Source organism: Helianthus annuus, chromosome 2, assembly GCF_002127325.2.
Source record: "Helianthus annuus cultivar XRQ/B chromosome 2, HanXRQr2.0-SUNRISE, whole genome shotgun sequence".
Taxonomy (NCBI): Eukaryota; Viridiplantae; Streptophyta; class Magnoliopsida; order Asterales; family Asteraceae; genus Helianthus; species Helianthus annuus.
This window is the reverse complement of record NC_035434.2, coordinates 156521667-156541420: the sequence shown is the minus strand read 5'-3', so window position 1 is coordinate 156541420 and position 19754 is coordinate 156521667. Positions and strand designations below refer to the sequence as shown.

At 34.8% G+C, this 19754-nt stretch overlaps 2 protein-coding genes and 1 long non-coding RNA gene across 5 annotated transcripts; 2 read left to right on the top strand and 1 right to left on the bottom strand.

Moving 5' to 3' along the window:
* Positions 1–252: 252 nt before the first annotated feature.
* On the top strand, positions 253–1298 carry LOC110907022. The gene is made up of 2 exons (XR_002573916.2): positions 253–541; positions 1074–1298. It is a non-coding gene; the product is annotated as an uncharacterized LOC110907022 (long non-coding RNA).
* Positions 1299–1473: 175 nt separating this feature from the next.
* On the top strand, positions 1474–2772 carry LOC110898768. The gene is made up of 4 exons (XM_022145604.1): positions 1474–1665; positions 1743–1936; positions 2046–2243; positions 2310–2772. The coding sequence occupies exons 1-4, from the start codon at positions 1474–1476 to the stop codon at positions 2770–2772; spliced, it is 1047 nt and encodes a 348-aa protein (XP_022001296.1).
* A 2710-nt stretch (positions 2773–5482) lies between these two features.
* On the bottom strand, positions 5483–15835 carry LOC110924951 (probable E3 ubiquitin-protein ligase BAH1-like 1). Of its 3 annotated transcripts, none has more exons than XM_035984981.1 (6): positions 15485–15835; positions 13526–13633; positions 12815–13072; positions 12118–12255; positions 11664–11722; positions 5483–5815 (listed from the first exon to the last, which is right to left on the bottom strand). In XM_035984981.1, the coding sequence occupies exons 1-6, from the start codon at positions 15548–15550 to the stop codon at positions 5710–5712; spliced, it is 735 nt and encodes a 244-aa protein (XP_035840874.1). In that variant the 5' UTR covers positions 15551–15835; the 3' UTR covers positions 5483–5709. The 3 variants fall into 3 exon arrangements, with proteins under 3 accessions (XP_035840874.1, XP_022024618.1, XP_035840875.1); XM_022168926.2 differs by having other exon boundaries at positions 13526–13767; positions 15500–15835; XM_035984982.1 differs by having other exon boundaries at positions 15500–15835.
* Positions 15836–19754: the final 3919 nt, after the last annotated feature.

Here is a 19754-nt window from a genome sequence, read left to right as displayed (position 1 = left end):
AGATAGTCATACAAGGCAGTTCGCAGGATTTATGTATGTTTTGCCTCTATGATGAGAGGATTTAAGATGATTGGAAGACAGTTGTGTAACACCCCAAATTTCGTAAGTCATATTATAAAAATTATAATCGCAATATTTGATGGAAAAGAAATGGTAAATATAAATTTTACCATTTATAAAGTTTTATAAGTTTTAGTAAGTCTAGATTTTATATATACCTAAAAGTTAACTAAGTTAGTATGTAAATATGAGGAAAATGGCATGTTCTAAAAGAATGAGGGGGTGGAAATGAAAATTATGGAAATAAAACACTTAATAAAAAAAAGTCAGTGTTTGGGTTCTGGGGGCATGTGATCGAGAGAGGGAAAGAGCCAGAAGAATCAAAACCCTAACAACCCAAAATCCATCAAATTGAAAGGGAAATTGAAGGTTAATCGTATGCATGAACTAGGAATGTTAATCACTTGAGGATCTCCAACATCAAGGTCGAAGAAAGGAGCGGAATCAAACCAAGCAAAGGCAATAGGAGCGCACGACTCCGGTAAGTTCATATGAACTTCGCTCATGTAGAAAGTAGATTTTTGTGTTAGTTCTCATGTAAATAATTATTCGATGTTCTATGCGGAAATTTATAGTAAAATGTCTTAATCCGAATTGTTAGTAGAAAAAGGGAAACGTTTATTGACGACCCGTACAAATGGGTCTAAAGTATGAGAATGAGGTGTTCTTGGTGATGTATTGACCCGTAGTTAAACGGGTCAAGTAAGATGAAATTGCTATGAAATTAAGATAGCTAGTGATGACTTTTATAAGCCAAACTAGTGAAGTATGGAAAATTGGAAAAGTAAGAATAAGTATGATCCGGGAGAACGGGTCGGATAAATTAGGATGATTGATGATGACGGAGACTAAGATGGTGCTATAACCGTTAAACGGAATTGTCATATGAGAAGTTGAATGAAAAGATGTAAAGAAATAATGACCCGGTAACGGGTTAAATAATGATGAAACGCAAAATGTATTAGCAATATGTTTTAACCGAACTAACTTGTAAGTTTGTGTTATGGATGTAGGTGAATCTCACCCTTGTTAATGGCGAGCTTGGATCGAACACACCACATCGCCCTTTTATGCGCTTCCGGTTTAAGTCGTCTTTGTAAATGGGTCAAAACACTTTCATAATTTAAATGTTAAGTTTATGTCTGTGATGTTTCGTAAGTAAGTTAGGATTTTAAATCTTATTTTGGTAGTTCGGTCAAAAACATTTTTGATGGAATCTTGTATGGTTACAACTTTCATGTCTTTTGAAATGTGTCGTAGATTTTAGTTTGAATGGTGATTGTTAAAAGCAGGGAAATGCTTATAGTACGAACGGGTCATGCCCAATTTTCGTTAAAAATAGTATGTCATTATTTGTATTTTCGAATGTGAAAAAGTGGGCGTTACAAGTTGCTGGGTGTCGATGGTTGTTTCATGAAAGGTCCATTTCCTGGACAGATCTTGAGTGTTGTTGGTATAGATGGGAACAATAGCATATATCCAGATTGTTATGCCCTTGTTGAGGCAGAAACAACACAAAGTTGGAAATGGTTTTTGCAACTGTTGAGAGATGACCTAGGGTGTACGGCTGAGTCTTGTTTCACCTTCATCGGCGATAGACAAAAGGTAATCACTTGTTAATTCATAAGTTTCAATTAACTTTGCTTGCAAAATATTATGATTAATTGCAATTTGTATCACAGGGTCTTATTCCAGCAATGCTAGCTGTTTTTCCTAATGCTGAGCACAGATTTTGTTTGAGGCACATCCATGAGAACATGAAATCCAAGTGGCGTGGAGATCTTTACAAGAATTTGCTTTGGTCAGCGGGAAGGAAGACATCTATTCCATATTTTAACAAAGCTATGGAAGAAATTAAGACAACAAAACGAGGTATGTATGACTGGCTGAATGAGATCCCACACACCGCTTGGTCAAGAGCATATTTTTTCTGGAAGAGCTAAATGTGATATGTTGCTGAACAACATATGTGAGGTTTTTAACAGACAAATCATAGGAGCAAGGGACAAGCCGATTATCACATGCCTAGAATTCATTAGGGAGTACATGACCAAGAGGATAGTGAATGTCAAGAAATTGCAAGCAAAGTGTATGGGGCAACTGACACCTCATGCCATTGAGGTCTTCGATGAGATCAAGAAACAGGCTTCTGAAATGTCTGTTTTAATGGTTGATACAGACAAGTATCAAGTAACAGATCCGAGATCACAGTGTGTTGTGAATGTTAAACATAAAACTTGTGCATGCAGGAAGTGGGATTTGACAGGGATGCCTTGCAAACATGCAGTTGTAGCCATATGGGATATATCAAGGAATAGCATTGATGCTGGCATACCAGAAGAGTGGGTTTCTGATGTGTATTGGCTGTCAACATGGAAGAAAGTTTATGAGAATTTGATAGAGCCAATCAATGGACCGGAGATGTGGACTCCTTCACAGTGTCCAACAACACTCATCCCACCAAAGCATCATACACAAGTTGGAAGGCCAAAGAAAAAACGAAAGAAGGCATTTTGTGAAAAAGAGCTTGAGCAGGAGTTCGACAAAGGAGGAAAAATGACCAGAAAGGGAACCAGCATCAAGTGTGGTAAATGTGGGAACATGGGTCACAATGTCATGAGCTGCAAAGGACAAGGGGGTGAACAATCCACTGCTTCACAAGAATCACACACTGCCACTCAAGGTGCACCAGTTTACAATCTTTATGAGTGACGGAAGTTTGTTTATGGTTTGTAGTATCTGTACTTGTTTGGTTGTTTGTCAAGTTTGTTAAAGACAATGTTTCTTTTCATTTCTGCACGTTTGACTATGGTTTGTAACTTTAGACTATGTTTGCAAGTTTATTATATTATCATGAAGATGTTTGGTTGTTTGCATATGGTTTGTAACTTTAAACAAAATTTCGGCGAAAAGTGATTCAATTACATTGCAAATTTAGTGGTCCAAAATACAACATACAACAAAACAAATCTAGATGCTGCTTTCTACCCTATTTCCAGTGATGATCATCCAAACAAGACCAATGCGAATCAGAACCATGCTCCCCTTAATATGGATCAAAGTACCAATCATCCTCTTCATCCCAATATGTGTAATCCCATGCATGTTCTAGCACTTCAGGGTCATAATCCTTTGTCGGATCTCCGAATATCTTTTCATTATCTGTTTCTTGCTCCAAGTAAGGTCTGAGTATCTCAGAGTCTTGATCCTCAAAGTATACATAAATGTCTGGTTCTTCGGCTGCAACGACGTCTTCATCCTTAGCAATATCTTTCTCATTCTTAGCAATATCTTTCTCTTTCTCAGCAATACCTACAGCATTACAAACAGGCTTCCAAAACAAACATAAAGTAAGAACTTGAAAAGAACCATTGCATAAACTGGAAAACTCATAACTCACACACAATTAGGGTCAAAATACACAAACTAATCCAATTTCTCTACATTTAACTACTTAAGCAAATAAACTAGAACGATTAAGACCCAAGTAATCCCTAAGTACATCTTCAATTTGAACACATCGTCATTCTTGTACCGAGCCAACTGGTCTTTACACTTAGCCAACTCATCCTTATCTTTAATACTTTGAATTAAAGCAGGCATTACCTCTCGACAAATCGGACATCCCTGTTCTTTACCAACATCAGCCCATCTAAGGAATCCACATCCTCCAACCTATAATCGTACATCATTAGCAACACCACAACTCAGTAATAATCACAGAAGCAGTTTCAATAAGCATAAAACAGAATTCACTTACACATCGAAGATACCATCTTCCAGGATTAGCCTTGGTTTCTAATTGTTTGTAAACAGTTTGCTCACTACAAGGACATATAATGTCTGAGGGTTGAGTTTTGGCCATTGTTTCCTTCGATCGAAGCACAGAGGAAGAGGAGCTAGACATGTTGAGCAACAACGAATTAAAGAGGGCTTGCAGATTTGGGGGGGGGGTGGCGATTGAATAATTAGGGCAAATGAGTTGAACAGCAGTGATGGTTGAAGAGAACAACAATGGAATTAGGGCAAATGAACCGGGGTTGGTTTCTTAAATGAGAAAGACGAAGGGCAAAATGGACAATTCAACAAGGACTAACGGTAATATTAACGTTGGCTGGACGAAGGGGGTAAAATTGCGACATCAAATCAACGTTGGGGAGGAAATTTGCAATTATTTCCATGGAGTGGGTCAGGGTGCCAATTGGGTTAAATCCCAGGGGGTAAAATTGCAGTTTACTCAATAATTTAATTTATCATTTAACTATAATTTTGCTGTGTTTATTGCTATAACATTAATCGTTGGTAAAAAAAAACAGTTAATATAATTCGTCAGGGCTTAAAGGGTTTTTTTTTCCAACTCGTTCACGGCACTTGAATTAATAAGACGGAATTTGTTTTTCATGTTCAAAGTTTTGTGGATTTCAAAGAGGTCCTAAATCGAGAAAACCAAAATCGGTGGGATGTTACCAATTACTCACCCAATGCCAAATAAGGCAAGTCATCTGACATGTGGTTAGAATATGCTCTATGGATGAGCATTCGGTATCCAGTACCGAATTATTTTTGGTATCAATTCAGTACCCACTTTTTGGCGTATTCTTGATTGGTACTTTTGGTTCGGTTTGCTACCTGTATTTTACCGATTTTTACATTCAATACTAGTACTGTATCGTATCGTATCATATCGGTAACGGTACCATATCGTACCGAGCATTTTTTGTGCCGGTACCCAGTTTTGACGATTTTCAGTTCGATACTTTGGATGCCGGTACTGGTATTGAGCTCATCCCTAATACGCTTCGCCGATTCCAAATCTTCATTGTACAGTGAGCACCATCCCGGGCTAGTAATCACATTCATTTAACGAGTGCGTAGGGTGGTGGGTGTGGAGTTGCGTCCACAGCCATTTCGGAGCCTTAGCGCCCCAACACGACACCACACAACCTTAGAGAGAGAGTAATTTCCAGCCAAAGACCCACCAGCCTAACCATTCGGATCATAATCTCATCTCCACCTGTCCTTGTTATTTGTTATCTAGACCGAGCTAAAAATATCTAGACATTCTGTGTATTCCTCCAATTTAGTAGCCAAAAAATGGAGCCCTAACCCATGACCAACACCAAACCCCATTATTCTGGTAATCTTTGTATTGTGCCAACACTGAGCATTTTTTTTTTTCTATTTTATAGAGTGATGGAAATTTATCTTTTAGAGGATGTATCAAGTCAAAAATAAAAAAAAGACATCTTTGCTATTTAAATTCATTTTAACTTTTTCTTTTAATTTCCAACTATAGAACCTACAGTAGCAATAACCTTGAAAGTTAAAACATCTAAATATACAATGAATCTAGTATCGGAATTCACGAAACCTATTAACAAAGTTTAGGTTGTCGTGAATTTCTGTTTTCTATATCTAAACATTTTGCAATCATTTGACCTTTTTATATCCACATGTATTTTGTCTTACTAACACATACAAGACCCATAAATCATTCGTCCCCAATTCACAATCTACGCCTACAGATCAGGTGTGTACATGTTCCAATATTTCTTCAACTAGTAACATTTCAATCCACTTGTTAGCACACATGATTGATACATGCACCTCACTAGTCTCAAAAACCGTGTCATTGCGCGCAATAAGTTGTCATAATCCCATCGCGTGACTCGTTTGCATCTCCCAATACTCTTTCGTCTGCTTCAATAGTATCTTTCTTTCTTCGATCGCTCTTTCCTTGTACTCTTCTTTGCACCTGCAAACACCCCCCAAATATTACGACTAAAAAGTTTCAAACAATTATGATTACAAAGAAACAATAATGTTATTGGTGTGATGAGGTAAGATCCGGTTAGGCCCAGTACAACATTTTAGGGCCCAACACATACGGCCCAACAAAGGCTTTGGCCTTTACCATCCCAATAAGTCCTCCCCCCCATTTGAAGGTAACTTCTTCTCCTCCTCTCTCTATACATATTCACTTACCCGCACTCTAATTTACTCGCACTTTACATATAGGCTCTTATTTATAACGAATATCACACTGACTTTAGCGTCGGAGGGTGGTCCAAAGACCCCGGTTTCTAGACCCCTTCTAACGAGCTGTTTATGTTGTTTTGCAGCACCCACTCGGAGCAAATCGGAGAAGACGAAGTGTGCTCCGTCTATCTCCTTTAGCTGAAGCGACGACCCAATTATCCAGGCTGCGGATCCTTGCTTCTTCATTGTGCAAATGTAACAATATACTAAATCCGGTAAAAAAAATAGTAATTAAGTGATTAATTAAAGATGGTTACATGTACAATTTAACAAGAGCTAAAAGCTTACGTTTATATAACCACATTGATCAAATGCATTCACCACACAAGGTCTAAGCACCAGGACCCAAGTCCCATTTTTATTAAATGTACTATATTAGTCCTGCGTTGTCGTAGGTTAATAAGGATTTATGTATAGGGAGCGCGGGTAGAAAGTGTGGTATTGACATGAAGGCTTAATATGCTAGACGAGTTAGGTGCCACGTTATTTTCGAGTGACCATGAGATGGGTGTAGGTATGTTGGGAAATAGCGTGGGACGACATAGCCTAGGGGTCACATCTAGGTAGTCATGATAGCCGATGGTCGTGAGGTGTCATGCGGTTAGGAAAGGGAGGTGTAGGTGACCCATGACTATGCGAAGGTTGTCATGTTCTCAATTATTTGTTATAATGAATGAGATTTTCAATTATTGATGTTAGGATATGTTATGAATGTTGTATAGTCAACAGAAGTCAAATTATCAGATCAAAGTTTATTAAACTCAACTTTGTTGTTTAATGTTATGTATCTTATTTTAGAAAATAATATATTAATAATTCCTAACATGTTTAGTGTTGTTTGTCTGGCTAAAATTAGGGAATACATGTAAGTGGTTAGTGGTAGTAAATGAAATTGGTCATGTTTTAAACCTCGATTATGGTTTGAAAAATGAATGTCATTGTCGTTAAATTGGTTTGCGACACTTTAGCCGAAGATTATAAGTGAAGATTACGAGCCAGGTAAAGAATATTTGTGTTTGTAATACGTACTAGATCTCACACAATCACTCGAAATTGAACACAATAACATAAGATTAGGGTAAGTTGAAAATCTTACCAAAAGTTTCAAATCCTCATCGAGACTCGCCTAATTGATATATTGATAGATAACAAATCTTCAAGATATATTATAGGTTGCTAAATTTCAAGAAAATTACTCTATACCATTGGAGAGTCATGGATGTTGAAATAGTTCATAGTGTCAAGTTAACGATGTTGAAAATTGAAGACTACATTGCATAGATCTTGCATACAAAACAGGAAAAACGAGCCTTTATTTATAGGCTTTACAAGAACGAATAAAAAAGGAAAGACTTAAATATGGAGATGATGTTGAGGAATCCATAATTTTCTCTAAATTATTTTTTTCCTTTTCTAACAAACGAGTCCTGATTTTTTCTGAGGGTTTTGTTTTCTACGATTCTCATCTGTTTTTCGATAGTTTTCTTGTTTCTACCAAGCAAGAATTAGTTCATGCTGATTTGTAACATATAGAATCAAACATTGAAAATTTACAATGTCTCTTTATTATTATGTGTTCTCATCCACCCTCTTTAGATATGTTGACTTTCTCTTGAGAAGTCAAACTAATTGATTAAAGTAACAATTAGTTTATGTAGGATTTGGTCAAAACAATCCAAGTGTGACCAAAATGATAAAATGGTGGTTTATTTGTGATTTAAAAAAAAAGTGCATGTGCTTGTAGGGTAACATTAACCAAAGTCATGGTGTATACACTATAGACAGTGTATACATGGTTTTAAATTCAAAGTCACAATCAATTTGCAGTTAGAATATTCTTAATGAATAATAACAGAAAGTTATAGAAGCTAATATCTTCAACAAAAAATGATTAAATTGGAGCTCAACTAAGCAATATGAATATGTAGCTTACTTAAATCTAGGAAATTATAATTTCATGCTTCCTTTATCATATTAATATTAATATATAAGTAGACATATGAACTTAAATGAATCTATAGCTTCATTTGAACTTAATTACACATATATGGAAAATAATCACATATATATTCATCATTTTAAAGTTTAATTGAATTTGAACTTAATAATAATATAGAAAATTGGCTATAAGTTTCACTCTCATTTTTCACATAATACAATAAACATTATCTAGAACTTCTTTTTAGAAACACACAAATGTAAGATTAAAAAAAGTTAGAAATAAAATTATAACAAAAAATAAATCATTTTCTAGTTAGCTTTAGAAATATTTTTTTATGGATAATGTATGTACAGGTCACACAAGTACGTGTTTGGAAACATGGTAGAATATCATAAAATAACATAAATAAGCTAGGTTTTACATTGAAAATAAATTGGAATAGCTTCGTAAGTATATCTTTGATATACAAAATCAAAAGATTCGATTCCAACAAATTTTCAATTCAAAAAAATTTGTTGGAACGGCTAAAACTTTTTCGATCCACAATGTATAGCACACAAATCAAACATCGGTATGATTCTTTGATAGAAAGAAATCACAAAAGGGGTATGTTGCTACCATTTTGAAAGGATTAAGAAACGCCGAAGTAATGTCTAGACCCAATGATTTAAAACCAAGATAAAAGATCCCAAAACAAGGAATCGTCTCACGAATCCAACTAATGAATTCAAATATATTTGAAATTTGACGAAAGGAGGGGGGGGGGGGTGTGGTTAAGGACCACTAAAAAAAAAATCTTAATCTTGAGAATTTTTGAAATTGAGATATGAATACAAATGATTTTTTCCAGGAAGCAAAAAATGACTATGGGTTAAATTATATAGTTGCTTTTTTGTATATCAATACAATGGTATGTTAGTCTCTTTAAAATTATAAAGGCATATTACTCATTACTTATGTGCTTTTTTACTGAATCTTTACTTTGGGGACACTTGTCATCATATTAGATAATTTCTTATATATAATTATTATTTTAGTTTAATCTATTTTAATTAATTATAGATAACCCTCCTACTAAATATTATTAGTTTAATATCTCATGGATAATTATTATTTAGTTTAATCTCCTTCTCATTTATAATATTATTTATTTGAATTTATACTATATAATAAAAGAAAGAGTAAATTACAAGTTTTGTCCTTTATGTTTGTCCCAAATTTCAGGCGCTGTCCTTTACCTTTAAAATTGATGGGTTTTGTCCTTAATGTTTTCAAATCTTGCACGTTATGTCCTTTAGGGCAAACCCAGTTAATTTTTTTTGCTAAAACTGATCATGTGCAAGGCACATGAGGACATTTTTGTAATTTCACCATTTCAGGGGTTATTATGTAAATAATATATATAGATAGGGACTATTTGTAAAAATAAATAAATATAATTACCTTCTGCACTCTCTCTCTCTCTCTAACTTTCTGTCTTATCTCTCTAATCTGATCTCTCTCATCGTTCCCAGCCACCACAACCACCACCATCATCACCTCCTGCAAGAAGATCATCGATTTCCGGCCACCTGAACAAAACCAACCAAACTTCACCCCCTCCTGCAATTTTCCGGCCACCTGATGCAATCGATTTGGGACTCGATCAACAAGAACATCATCGATTTAGGGGATGTGACGATAACAGATCTTAGCAAAAAGGGCGTTTGGATCAACAAGAACATCATCGATCTAAGGTCTCTGTTGAAGATTAATAGCTATTTGGGTAAGAATTTGGTAGAATGAGATCTGGTTATTTTGTTTTTGGTGATGGTGGATCGACGATGGTGATAGAGAGGTTGTGATGGGTGTGACGGTGGTGAAGGACGACGGTCCGATGGGTGGTAGTAGAGGTGCGGGTTTAGGGTGTAAAGTGTTGACCGATTGTTTAGGTGAACAGAGGTGGTGGTTGTGGTGAACAGAGGTGGTGGCGGTGGTGCTGAATCTGTTCTATCCAAAGGTTTACACGTACCTGAATTCTCTTTCAACGATTGAAGATTCCGATTTCACGAACCTCGTTTCAAACAAACCAAACAGAGGTGGTGGCGTCGTTCTTTGCCTGGATGATGACCAGATGATTCTGGATGATGACCTCTGGTCGGCAACCGACCAATTCTTGTTGGCAATCCATTCGAGTGAAACCGCTGCTATAGATTTTTTTCTCTTGATCATCAATTGTTGTTGGGGGTTTTTGATATTTTTGGTTTTGGGGATTTTTGGGGGTTTTTGATTTGGTATTTAGGTTTTTTTATTTTTGGGGGTTTTTGATGCAAGTAGTAGTGAGCAGAGGAGGGTGGTAGTGGCGGTGGAGGGTGGTGGCGGTGGCGGTGGCGGTGGAGGGTGCCGGTGGTGGTGAAGGGTGGTGGTGATGGAGGTTATATATATATAGTTAAAATAATAATAATACTTTTAATTATTTTGTTTTATTTTTTAAATACTATTAAATAAATGAGCTAAAAAGACTAAAATGCCCTCATGTGCCTTGCACATGATCAGTTTTAACAAAAAAAATTAACTGGATTTGCCCTAAAGGACATAACATGCAAGATTTGAAAACATTAAGGACAAAACTCATCAATTTTAAAGGTAAAGGACAGCGCCTGAAATTTGGGACAAACATAAAGGACAAAACTTGTAATTTACTCTAAAAGAAACAAACTTTGGGACATATATCATTCATTGGAGCCATCTATTTTTTAGTTTTCTCATCTTTATCTCCTACTTAATTATAGATAATTAATATTAATTAAAAGATACTTATAAAATTAAATTTAAACAATTTGTATAGGAGATAATATAATCTTTTGAAATATTTATTAGATTTTAAAATTATAAATTAATATAATGTAAAGAGTTAAATGCCATTTTACTCCCTGTGTTTTAGGCCATTTTGTCAGTTTAGTCCAAAAGTTTTATAATACACAAGGTTTATAAATATATAATAAGATATAACTTTTTATTGATTGGTATATAAAATTACATGTGCTCAACCCATACAATACACGAGGTTCTTAAAAATGTAACTTTTTTCATTATTTAATATATAAAATAAAATTTACTCAACTTGTACAATATACAGAGTTCTTACAGAAATAACTTTTTATTATTTAATATATAAAATTACATTTATTCAACTCATGTAATAAATGAGATTTTTAAAGATATATTTTTTTATTATTTGGTATATAAAATTACATTTATTCAATCTGTGTAATAAACGAGGTTTTAAAAATATATATATTTTTTTATTATTTGATATATAAAATTACATTTATTCAACCCGTGTATTACACGGGGTTCTAACCTAGTTTGTTATAAATAAAACCACATGCTTACTTATTTATGTGTTTTTTTTTACTGAATTTGTTATATATAAAACCACATGCTTACTTAGTTTCAATATAGATTCAAGAAAAATCTAGAATAAATGGTTGATCTAGTGATCTGCACACACATTATCCTCGTAAAGTAAGAACTTAAATAAAGTGGCTAATTATCTTGTAATTTATTGAATAAATAAAAAACCGTTTTACCCCACAAAATTAAAAATAAAAAATTAAAAAATGAAAAGAATCACATTTACCTTTGTTGTAAGAGCAAACCTAGTTCAGACATGCACACTGGTTTATCATACACTCCACTCTGCAATTACAAAGATACAAATCAAAGGGCAACTGCAGTGTTTTTGACAAAATTTTAACCTAACATGACATATTTTATCGATTACTGAATTATACTTTTTCATAGTTAAATATATATATTTATAATACATATAACAAAGGTGACATATGTTAGTTTGCTGACTTTCTGTGATTAAAAGTATATCTTTTATATATACATGAGAACCTGTTACCAGAAAACTCGGGACCTACTAATACCATGTTAACAAATTGGTTCAGGTAAAACACCACTTGCACTAAGCAGGTGACCTTCAAGGGGGGTTGAAGTGTTGAACCTTATACCTCTGCTAGACGGACTCGAGCGCTTAACATTGCGCCACCACCTTAAAGGTTTATGTGATTAAAAGTTGTACTAACCTCTCTGCAAACTGGACACTTGGAATCCGAGCTCGCATACTTGAGCCCTTCAATGATCAAAACGCGAGCTGCTAAGCAAGCACAAGACTTGCAAAATATATGCCCACAGCTCAAAGCATATGGTTGGAAAACAAGATCCTGAATCAACAAGCGAACATTACGATACTTGAACGATTCAAAGTAAATTGTCATTTTCGTCCCTGAGGTTTGGCTAATTTGCAACTTTCGTTCAAAGGTTTGTTTTTCCGCATCTGAATCCAAAAGGTTTGAAATCTTGCCATTTTCATCTAGCTCCTTAACTCCATCCATTGTTCTCTGTTAAGTCAGGGGTATTTCCGTCTTCTTTGCTAACTAAAAGGGCAATTCGGTTTTTTTCACTTCATGTAAAAAGACCGAATACAATTGCCCTTTAAGTTAACAAAAAAGACAGAAATACCCCTGACTTAACGGAGAAAAATGGACGGAGTTAACGAGCCGGATGAAAATGGAAAAATTTCAAACCTTTTGGATCCAGACGCAATAAAACAAACCTTTGGACGAAAATCGCAAAACTGGCCAAACCTCTGGGACGAAAGTCACATTTTACTCTTATATAAATATAAGACATACTATCCTTCATGATCAATGATTACCATCATCATTATGTAACATGGAATTTGTGGAAATATATATGTTCATGTTCGGATTAAGGGCGTACCAAGCAAATCGGGCAGATGAGACTGCAATCCAGTTTTTCGGATCCTAGAAGAACCAAAGTGAGTACAGAGCCTTCACTGGTTAAGTTGAGATCAATAGAGAGTGGACCAAAAAGCTCATCAGAAGTTAAACTACTGTCTGAATCATTAAGATTGATACAAAAAGCTACTAATTCAATCAACCATGGTGACTGCAATATATCCAAGTGCTTGGCCTGCAATTTGGACTTGAAGTTCATGCCATTGGCACACTCATGCACCTGCGGAAATTGAAAAAAATACAATCAAAGATTCAAGCACAAGAAACAAAAAAGATCGGTTTCTGTTTCATTGGTCACAACTCGCAACTAGGGGTGTAAACAAGCCCAGCCTGAGCTCAAGTTCTAATTCTAAAGCTCGGCTCGTGAGTAGTTCTTCAAGCTGAACTTGGCTCGTTTATTATATATTAATTAATTTATATATTTTATTTATAATTTTTATACATAACATAATATATATATTATTTATTTATTTTTATCATGATTTATATCTAATAAATATTATAAAAAATACATATATAATTTATAGACTCACGAGCCAGCTCGAGCTTGGTTTATTAAAAACGCTTATTTTTAGGCGCTCAAACTCAAACTCATTTAAGCTCAGCTCGATTCATTCACGAGTGGCTTGAGTGCATGACTCATTTACAGTGAACTGAACTGAAGTCAACTTACTTTATCATATTTCTTGAGAATTTTCCTAAGCGCAATCGCATTCATAACCGCAAACTGGATTAGCTTTAGTCCTTTGTTTAGCAATTGTTCCTGATCATCGGCGAAACACTGAAACAAACACCATAACAATCTTGACAGGCCCGAAGTAAAATGAAGACGAACAAGCTGCTCGACACTCAAACTCATATGATCAGCCATCTTTGAAGCTGCCAATGTTAACTCATCGAACATCCAGTCACATCCTAAACAAGTATTTCTAGCATCAACCAAATGTGTTTATAAATTATAAGGGTGGGATCTGGTACAAATGAAATTAACTACTAAACGTACAAATAACTAGAGTAATTTATTATTATTACTCTACAATTTTGAAATTTACACTACAAAATGAAGTAGAGTAATAATAATTAATTACTCTAGTTATTTGTATGTTTAGCTAGGGGTGAGTAGAAAACCGAAATAACCGAATCGTAACCAAAAAAACCGAACCGAAACAAAAACCAACGGTTTGTGGAGGCGTAGGATTAGGGTTAAGGACTTCTAGAGGATATTGCATAGTCTTAGGTGTATTTTAGGGACGTAGGTTTTTCTTATTCTTTAAGTGTCTTTACCGGTGATTGCCTTCTTTTGTTTGTACACAAATGATGTTGTATGCTATTATATATGATTTACATTATATTGTGTCACTCTGATCACTTTCTTGGTATTGGTGACTTCTTATTTCTATATTCTTTGACTTAAGTATTTATAATAATAACATTAATATGTTTATTTATTGCCTACAACAACTAACAAAATTTAATAATCTTCAAAGTATTATAAAAAAATGTCAAAATAAAAACTTTCGAGAAACATAAAAATAGATTAGAAGGTTAGGTTTATGTAAACAACATTAATTAAAAAGGTTAAATATAATAACTTAAATGAAACATACAAGAAAGATTCTTAAATTTTAGAAATTTTACTTTTTACTTTTTGAATCTTACGTAATTTTGTTCAAAAAACCTAACCGGTGTAAAACCAAAACCGAACAGTTTTTAAAAACCGAAAACCGACATTTCGATTTTGTCCAAAAACCAAACCGAACCAAACCGTGCACACCCCTATGTTTAGCGTGGTAAATCAATTTTTATGTGATGCTAACACATAAATTATAATCCTCCATTAATTAGAAATGATGGTAAAGGAACAAATAAAAATAATATTAACGTACGAAACGTACGCATTGAGGGAAAAAGCAAAAAGTGGCGGTGTCATTTTGGTAATTATCAACAACTTCTAAATTACTGGGGAAAAAGCAAAAAGTGTCTTGTAGAGTAATTTTGAGCATCTGTAGAGTAATTTTGAACATCTGTAGAGTAATTTTGGGAAATGTAGGGTAATTATCAAATTACTCTACTAGAGTAATTTTGACTTCTGTAGAGTAATTTTGGAAAATGTCTTTGTAGAGTAATTTTGTTAGCATTTAGTTATGGGATTTAGTTTTATGGTTTAGTTTTTAGCTTTTAGTTGGGGGGGGGGGGGGTTAGTGTAATTTTGATAAGTACCCTACAATTTTGATAATTACCCTACACGACCAAAATTACTCTACATGAACATTTACAATGGTTTTGGCTTTTTTTGTTTTGTTTTTTTTTTTTTTTTTTTTTTTGGGGGGGGGGGGTGGGGGGTGGTTTAGGTTTTTGGGGGTGGAGGGAGGTTAGTGTAATTTTGATAATTACCCTATAATTTTGATAATTACCCTACACGACCAAAATTACTCTACATGAACATTTACAAAATTACTCTACTAGAGTAATTTTGAAGTTGCTGATAATTATCAAAATGACACCGCCACTTTTTTTGACTTTTCTTTCAATTCGTACGTTTATTTTATTTTTATGTGAACTTAACTCTAGAAATTATATGTTACTAGTCAAGTGTTTACATACCGTGAACTCGTGAAGAAGAAGTGCTTACAGGTTTAACACTTACGATGACAGTATTGATGAGGAACGATTTGATTGCGATCATCTTCGTCATCATGTCTATGTAGCCTGCAAAAGTTCAAATCGTTTTTAATCCTTTTGAAATCAAAGTTACACCTCGTGTTCATATCTACTACATCTTCTTCATCTTCCGTCAAATAATCCGCTAACGTCTTCATTACTCTAGTTAGATTCGAGTAAGTGTTTAAAGAAATCGGTTTATCTACCAAATAGAGCCCGAGCGAGATGAATCCAAGTGTCTGGAGTTGATCGAAATTGAATGTGTTGATCAACTGAAACAACGAATTTGAATCAAGTAAAGTATGTAGTCGAAGACATCTGGCGGAGTGATTCAGGTGGAAGAGAAGAGGGACCAAATACAAATGATTATGCTGTAGTGACTTGTACGTTACGAATTAAAACTTGTACACTGCATTGGTTATAACGATATTTTGAACTGGTAGTTAGGGCTGTTGAAATTGCTCGGCGTTCGATGCTCGTTCGATGCTCGCTTGAAAAATGCTCGGAATTTGCTCGTTCGATTTAGCTCGATTGAAAAAATGCTCGGTTCGGATCAGTTCGGTTTGTAAACGAACCGAGCACGAGCAAAGGTCCGCTCAGTTCGGTTCGGCTCGGTTGGCTCGATTTATTTTTTAATATATATATATATATATTTGTGTGTGTATCATTTTTAATGAAATGACTAGAGACCAACATCAACAATGTTTGGTCTAATATCCAAATAGAGCTTATTTATGTAATTAGAATTGAAATCCAATACTTAAATGTCCATTTGAGTAATTGAGTCAATATTTCAAATACGAAAATGTGAAGCGTCGATCAATACTCAAGTCTCAACCCGCCATTTGATTCAGAAGTACAAGACCCTAATCAAAACCCCCCATTGGCCATCGTTATTCGATTTCTCCATCGCTACTTGCCAAGACGGCAACTCGCCCGGGTTTTGTTTCAATCGATTCATTCAATTTCAAACTTCTGATAAAACAAGGGAAGGTTTCAATCGGTCGACAATTTATCTTCCCGCTTAGCTAATCTCAATAGAACTAGTTGAGTGTTTCTGTATTCCTTGTGATTTGTTAATTTTTTTACTTGTGTTCTATTGGACGAAACATCAGGGACGAAAACTGCACTTTATTCTAATAACTAGCACTCCCCATCATCACTTTCCTTGTTTGTTTTGCGACGCTCGATACTCGCTCGACGTTCGTTCGAAAAATGATCGGATCGAAAGACGCTCGCTCGACTTTGGCTCGGTTGAAAAAACGCTCGGTTCGGTTCGGATCGGTTTGTAAACGAACCAAGCACGAGCAAAGGTCAGATCGGTTCGGTTCGGCTCGTGAACAGCCCTACTGGTAGTGTATTAGTCTATGTAAAATTGTCAACGGTTTATTCTTTTGTTCTTTAAAATGCTCTAATATTCTTTGTTTGTTTAACTGTAAATTTGGATCACTAACAGATAACTGGAGTATTACTGTGTTATCAGCAGAGTCATCTGATCCTATCCATCACCGCTAGAAAATAATGCATATACAATAATTCAGGATAAAACCAATAAATTAGGAAAAACTCCCTTATGAGATCCGAATAGAGGACCTGATGGTCTCTAAGCTTTATCCCACCACTAAGGCCAGGGGGTGTTGCTTGGTGCCTCCCGCCACCTCATGAACTTTAGCGCCCCCCATTTGGTTAAACCACCCCGCCTCCGTTAAAGGTGGCGCCATCCTTGGCTTCCACCAAAGGGTAGCGTGCACGAGAGATGAAATCAAGGGGCCCCACCTAATGTAAACCAATCAGATTTTTTATTTATCTTTTTTTTAATATAGTTAAAGATGGGCTTTATAAGTGGTGTTAATCCACACCGTGTAAGTTAGCGATAAAACCCACTATTTATGTGTCGCCTACATAACGCTTACGTGACGTAATAAAACTCCTAGGACTTGAAATCACACCCTCAAACCTAAGAAATAAGACTTTATCCACATCATCACATAACCATTTTATTCTTTTAATTTAATTTAAGAAAATCAATAAGACTTGATCCACATCATTACATAAGACATATACATACGATACTCGATCATAAGATGTGTGTTAGCTTTTCATTGTGTATCATTAAAAAACATATTTTGTTACATAAAACCAAAAGTAATATGCAACATAAACTCGCATACTATATATTGTTTCGTGTATCTACTCCATACTTGATAAGTTATTAGGTTTTGATGGAATTTTGTTGTATTGTCTTTCATGTGTCTTAGTTTATGATTAACTTTTTAAAATTTTCGTAAGTTATTTAATCATAAGAAAATGGTTAATTCGTGTCAAAACAATGTAGGTTATCTTTTTATGCTTCGATTATTATATTAGTTAATCAACCCGAATCAAAACCTTTAAAGCTTTGGGATAGAGACAAAGAGTGGTGGTGATGGTCCTTTGTGGGTTGTGTAGCTTGGAAATAGTCTATATATATCTTTGAAACGTGTATGAAACGCTTTCAGATAAAAGTATTTTAGTGGTACTCTTACTATTTTTTAAATGGATAATTCAAAGACAAAAATAACATGTGTATAAAAAATGTGTACCAAAATTTGTATGTAAATCTGACCAAAGACCTTTCATATATAGGTAGGAAACCACTACAACGTTTTTACTAGAATGCACTACTCTCTGTGAAAGAGTATGTGAATTGGCAGTTAAACAGTTAATAGTTATTCAATCTCTATCTATTAATTGATAAAATGTCTGTGTGAGATGTTAAGATGACTGTGACAATTGCTAATACAAGATAATGGACAATTTAGGGACATCAATTGTTATGTGTGTCATTTGCTGTACTCGTGTTTTTTTTTTTAATTTATTAAAGGTTGGATTGTAGTTTTGTTTCTATATGTTATTCTTGTATGAACTACTTATCATATGCACGCTAACAAAAAAAATTGTAATTTGTTTTGGTAAATCGCTTTTATAGCATCATCATCAAATTGTTATCTAATTCATTAGAGACATGTGCAATTCCACCAGACATATAGAGGAACGCAAGCTGGTCAGTTCCAGAGCCCGATGGCTGCTTGCTATGCCTGAAATTGAAGATGAAGGAAACTGTAGATTCATCCGTATAGCCAATGTTAGTTTCCTCTTCTCTTACCTTAACTGTGTCCCCTTCATTCGTATTAATTATTCAGTTCGATTTTGTTAATAACTTGTCTTTTTCGGGTTGGTTTTTGGTTATGACAGAACAAAACTGAAAACCGAATAAATTGAAAACCAAACAGAGCCCAACTTACCGTATTCGTTATTCAGTTTGGTTAAGAATTTACTGTGTTCGGTTTGGTTCCATTAATAAGTATTATATTTGGTTCGATTTTTGGTTAAGTTGGTTAAGACACAGGAAAATTTAAAACCGAATAAACTAACAACCGAATAGAGGTGTGTGCAGACAGATCAAGTGTAAAGGTACCTTGCTACAAACATTTGCAAGATGGATCAAAAGAGGATTCTTCTAAGATGTGTCTCATGATAGGCACGTTGTTAGCAACATTGTTTCATAGGTGAAACTGAACCGCTCCTTTATAGTTATTATTTGATGTGGTTTTAGATCACTTTGTTACAACTTAATTTTTAGTAAAAAAATATTTACTTGTTGTTCAAAAAATATTTACTTGTTGTTTCAGGGTATTTGCAAACAACTAATGCTACTTTGTGGTGATGGAAAACAAACACAAAGTTCAACGCGTTTTACGATTTACCTCGGTTCTTACACGCGTCTCAACCAAACCCCTGCTCGTACCCTCCTTTTGTGGCATTAGTTCTAGCGGGTTCGTTGTATTTGTAACAATTTAGAAGTTATGTATTTGTACCAGTTTAGTTTAATTTAAACAAATTTGTACAACACATTTTTTTGGAGTTTGCAAGTGCCTACACCGCCACGAATGAGCCAAACCAAATCAAACTCCTGCAAAGGCGCATCGCGCCGGATTGATATCACTAGTTACCATCATTAGTAACTTTTGTTAGCATGAACTCCTTCATTAGTAAAAATGCCGATGATGGTATGTCAGTAGTAACTCGGTTACTGGTGATCGCCCAAGTTGTTGTTGATGCACACGTACTGCTAATCACAGTTGTTACTGATCTTTGTTATTACTGGTGACCAGTTACCATATATGAATAGTTACCACTGACGACCATTTACCATTTAAAAACAATTCTTACTGTCGATCAATTCCAACGAAATTTTCCAT